Source organism: Dreissena polymorpha, chromosome 4 (assembly GCF_020536995.1).
Source record: "Dreissena polymorpha isolate Duluth1 chromosome 4, UMN_Dpol_1.0, whole genome shotgun sequence".
NCBI lineage: Eukaryota > Metazoa > Mollusca > Bivalvia > Myida > Dreissenidae > Dreissena > Dreissena polymorpha.
In genome coordinates this window covers 25311419-25316907 of record NC_068358.1, presented here as the reverse complement: position 1 = coordinate 25316907, position 5489 = coordinate 25311419, and the positions used below count along the sequence as shown (strand labels likewise).

At 34.7% G+C, this 5489-nt stretch overlaps 1 protein-coding gene and 1 long non-coding RNA gene across 2 annotated transcripts; both read right to left on the bottom strand.

Moving 5' to 3' along the window:
* Positions 1-1402: 1402 nt before the first annotated feature.
* LOC127878292 (uncharacterized) lies at positions 1403-2615 on the bottom strand. Its single transcript, XM_052424811.1, has 2 exons — positions 2595-2615; positions 1403-2181 (listed from the first exon to the last, which is right to left on the bottom strand). The coding sequence occupies exons 1-2, from the start codon at positions 2613-2615 to the stop codon at positions 1717-1719; spliced, it is 486 nt and encodes a 161-aa protein (XP_052280771.1). The 3' UTR covers positions 1403-1716.
* A 504-nt stretch (positions 2616-3119) lies between these two features.
* Positions 3120-4948, bottom strand: LOC127878140 (uncharacterized). The gene is made up of 3 exons (XR_008048750.1): positions 4582-4948; positions 3598-3671; positions 3120-3191 (listed from the first exon to the last, which is right to left on the bottom strand). It is a non-coding gene; the product is annotated as an uncharacterized LOC127878140 (long non-coding RNA).
* Positions 4949-5489: the final 541 nt, after the last annotated feature.

Sequence of the window (5489 nt, the reverse complement as noted above, 5' to 3'; positions counted from 1 at the left end):
CGGTTATTTTTTCTTTTAAATTTGATCATATTAATGTCAATATTCTGTAAAATGGCCTCTATATTATTGACACTCCTACTCCAACTAGCATGTTTAGGAAGGTTTTGTTCAAAGAGAATATTGTTTTTGTATTCTTTTGTGGGCTTTACAATATCTGATTTTTGGCGGAATTAAAATTCGGGTACAGTCTAAATTGGCTGGGTACATGTTAGCATCTTTTTCGTACCCGGGGTACATTTAAGTATACTTAAGAGTACCTGGAGAACTGTCAGAACATCTAAGTAGTACCCGAGCCGACAATGACCAATTGAGCATAAGTAACAGTCTATCTAAAGAGGATTTTGTTTATTTATTTTTTCTTAGTTCAATATCTTAACAGAAGTGACGAAAATAAACACAAATTTAAACATTAACCCATTTATGCCTAGTGGACTGTCCCATCCTTCTAAATTGGATCAGTTTCTTTCCGAGTTAGGAATGTCTAGTATATTTATTTCTATGTTTCGAATATTTTTTTCAGCGTAAACCCAGATGAGACGCCGCACCATGCGTCGTCTCATCTGGGTCTACTCTGTTTGCCAAGGCCTTTTTTCTAGACGCTAGGCACAAATGCGTTAATATACTTAAAGCAGCTGTTATTGATTTAAATCAATACAAAACGTATTTATATTTGAAGTGTTGACAAAATAGCTGAAACATACATATATCTTTACTTATATTATAATCTGACATATAAACAAAGTTAGTATTACAACTTAAATGCCAAAGAATTCCATTTAAAAATTATAAGAAAATTACAATTTAGCCAGTCTTAACATTTATTTACCTTCCAAAACAAAAAGTAGATGTCAATGTTTACAAATACGATTTTTTATCACGATGTCATGCAGATAACCTTACCTGATGTGGAATAACATCTTCTCAATGAACTTATGAAGATATTTTACATCTTGATCGATTCCGTTGTAAATCCGGGAAAATATATCCAACGCTGACAACAACTTTCAGCATTTTACTCTACGTGATTTTAACCCCAATAACAGATCTAGTGTTTTTGAATATCAACAAAGGAAAATAAAATATATGCGTAATCATGAGGCTTTATTTACTTTCGCATATTCGTAGACTTAATTAATCTGACAGATGGCGCCAAAGTATAGTGTAACGTCTATTCAACCCTTCAATTGAAGAGCGTAGACTGGTTTAACGTTCGTAAGATGCGTAAGAATTCTTATGTTTGCGAACGTGTATATGAAACGTTCGTAAGAATTGGCGTAAGAACGTTCGTACGTAAGAATCGCAGAATTCTTACGAACAACTTAAGAATTGTTTGTGAAACGGGCCAAATAAATAATTTTATATTATTTCATCGTGTAAGAACACAACTATGGATACCCTAGTAAATTCCTTTTTTGTTTGGTAATATAATATCGACATCCAAAATACACAACAAATACTAATATATGTACAACAAATAAAAAAACAATTTCAGGCACATATATATAGAACACTTCTAAACAAATACATATATATATGTACAACAAAAAACAACATTTATAGCAATTTTGTGAAATGTGAGCAAACGAATGTACAAGAACAAAGTTGTATTACATACATACAATCAAACAAATATATTTTATATACAATCAAACAAACAGATATATACATTTTCACTCAATCGTTCACACTTGCAAACAAACAAACACACGTACACATTTACACAGGTCCATACAGTCTACAGCACTCATTCAGAAGCTCACTCGTACTAATTTCTTTTTTCCCGTACCGGTCCCAAGCCGCGCACAAACGCCCTTGTGTGGCACGTGTTTGCCGACTCTGATGCCGCTGCAATTTCTTTTCCTTGATGAGTTTGCACTGCATAGGTACTTCATTCGCTTCGTCAAACAGCAGGGTGATTAGCAGGTAGGACGCGAGATTTCCTTTCTTCGCCCTCCGGTTAAGGCGGTTGTGCCAGCCTTCGACATCGTTGTTCGTCCTCACGGATCTTCCGTAGACCGACCAGTTTTCAACTGCCCATATGTTGTTCGTCAGCCACGTGTTTTCGACATATGCGAAGAAGGGGGCTAGTTGTTCACTTTGGCCTTTTTCCTTGATTTTTCCGAACGCGGGACGAATGTCGGCTGGTGGCAGAAGAGGGAGCGCGAAGCACTTCCGTAGCAACTTATACACTCGGAGGCCGTTTTATCAACATATCTTATCTTAGCGGATCTTATCTTAAATCCCTCACTTACGATTTCATTTACGATCCGCTAATACCCGTTTTATGAACGTTGTCGTAAGTATCGAGTCGCAGCTAAGATTTTAGCTAAGCGTACGATCTGAAATAACGCGAACCAGTCAAAAAACGTCATCACTCGATTTCCCGCGTTATGTCAAAGTCGTCTGTTGTCATAACAAGCAAGATGGCCGACAAAATGAACAAGGGGAAACGAAAGCCCAATTGGTCGGAGACGGAGATCGCCTGTTTAGTGCAGGCATGCACTGACAATAACTCGTTATTGGTCAGTAAAATGACTATTGAAGTGACGAACAAGAAAAAAGAAGAGTTCTGGGCGGACACCTGTGAGAAGTACGTATAGTAAATGTATCGACATCGTTTCTTAAAAAAATATTTAAGCGATTTATGTCTGTCAATGTTTATCATAATTGTTCCGATTTATTTTATTTAAATTCATATTTTGTACCTTACTCAACAAAATGAAAAAGTTTGTATGCATGTTTGCATGTTGATGTTAGTTAGAAAATAAGCGGAATCATAATTTACCGCGTTTGAACTTAGGTTACATTGACAAGCTGCTAGTGTATGCTTATATAATAAAAAAATTAGCAGACGAATAATCGAGTTTTTTCGATGATCAATCACTATATTATTAATATGCATTAAATTTGAAGGAAGCATTGCATTTTATTAATACTGTGTTTGCTTTAAGGGTAAATACAATTTTAAATAAGTAGTAAGTCAGAAGTAGTTAAATCAATTAAATACTAAATCAAATATAAATTGCTCAACAGTAATTTAATATTAAAACCAGTTCTTTGAAAGTTTTCAATAAATATTAACTCATTAATAAGTTTTACTATGAATTTAAAACAAACATGCTTACTTTACATTATCAATTCTTAAATTAACAGCATCAACAAAGGCTGCAATAATATTGCATGCACTGGACCTGAAAAACAATTCATTGCACAATAATTTGACTATAGCTGCTCATACTTTAAGAACAAACTATTAATGTTTTATGATGCCCAAAATAAGGTTATTAATGTTTTAGTTAAATGACATTAAAAACATGTCTTATTCCATTAAAAGATCAACAATGATGTACATAGAACTGTAACACTATTCAGGAATCCACATGATGAGTTTTATGTAGATCTTTTTACAGAACACATTAATTCATAACCTGTTGTTTGTCATGTTGAAAGTGGAACATCAGTTTCAAAAGGAACATTATTATATAATAAAACATAAATTGATATACTTTTAAATTGTAATTATTATGTATTATTATGTATTAATTCACAATACATTCCTTCCTTATAGTGTATCTACTATCTTATGCGAAAAATTACCTGCTAATTCCATGAAGGTCAGCAACCTCAGACAGAAAATCACCTTTCGCCAAGTACCTTAGACTCACAAGCACCTACCAAAATAATGCACAAGAGTTTGTTTCAAATATGATCATTTAATACAATCACACAAAACAAATATAAGTAAATCAGACAAACGGGAATGATGAAAAGTAAGCAAGCATTATTTAAACTTAACATCCTTGCAAATTTGGTACTAATTTTTACACTGATGGGTATTTCAATTGTCTGTGATTATTGAGCATATAACAGTACATCACACAGAGACATAGTTGTTTTATAATAAAGTACATGTCTGACAACCAATTCCAGATTATTTTTTATTGAAATATATTCAATTGGGGTGTGGTCAATATAGACCACCTTGGCTACGTGAAAATGTGAATCAACCACTGTGCTAACCAGACATCATTGTGGGATTGAAGTTGCTCAGCTGAACATATTCGTGTTCATGTATTTTGTAAATTCCTATATCTTATTTTGACAGAACATTGATAATGCTCATGTATGATAAGTTTAAGACTTCTAATCATCAGAGAAGATATTCCAGACATACTACCGTGAATCATTACAAGTACAACAACTTTAAAACTTTATCTGAACAAAAATCATTAAACTGTGTCGAAAACAAACATGTTTAGCAACGTCCGAAATATGTAATGTCCGACTACTATTTCAACCTTTAAAATTCAAGCTATAATGGCAATGAAACTGTCGTACTTTAAAAGAAACGATAGAACATTTGGTTTTATGAAAATCGAGCAAATGAAAAGAAATACTTATCCTTTTAACGGTTAGACAATCCATTATCATACAAATTAAAAACAAGTTTATTCTCTCTTGTCATGGCGACCCTAATTATGCCCCTTGGACGTAGCGATTTATAAACCGAATTTATAAAACGCTATCACATGAAAGTAATCTCCATTGAATATGATGGATTGAGAACAAATGGATGCAAACCTGCGTTAGGACAGGTATGGACTTCGATCTTCTCGTCGGTTTTTGTAGATCGTCCCTTAACAAATCGACAAGCCGATAAATGGATTGTCGATCTAATCGATAGCGACTCAATATTTCAGCGTCTCTAAGATCACTGAACCCCTTTCTTTGTCGAAACAGCCTCCTTTCTCTCGGTCGTGCGACGTCTAACGCTCCTATGGCCGCCATAATAAGAACGCTAAGAGTGGTCTCATCTCTCTTGGTTAACCATCGTCTAAAGCACGTGCGGCGGCCATGTTTAGTACAATTTACGAACGCTAAGAGTGGTCTTACCCAGTCGTAGCTTTCAGCACAAATCTTACGACATCTTAGCTGCGATTTCTTTGATAAAACGGTTTGCAGTACTTACGATAAGCGTACGTCAAAATCCTACGAATCTTACGTAAGATCACGCTAAGATATGTTGATAAAACGGCCTCTCGATCTCTACTCTCGTACGCCGTACTGAGACCAATCTCCTGGCACTTCCGCCACAATGCCTGGCCGAAGTGGAAGGCACAGCCCTTGATATCGGGTCCGTGTACACTTTGCGCAGAGCCTGCCATAGACCGGCCTCAAAGTCAACAACGAACGTTGCTACTTTCCGTTCACTGAGAAGAGTGTTCACTTTCTGCAACACCTGAAAGATTAATAAACAAACAATACTAACTGAAAATAAACCATACTGAAAATAGCATTAGTTATCAAATATGTGACGCCACTTTACTTTCTTCAACAGCTGAAAAGATAATAATAATAAAACTATCAATAATAACTGAAAATAGCATTAGTTATCAAATATGTGACGCGAGTTTACTTTCTGCAACAGCTGAAAAGATAATAATAATAGCATTAGTTATCAAATGCGTAATACAATATTTACCTTTTTA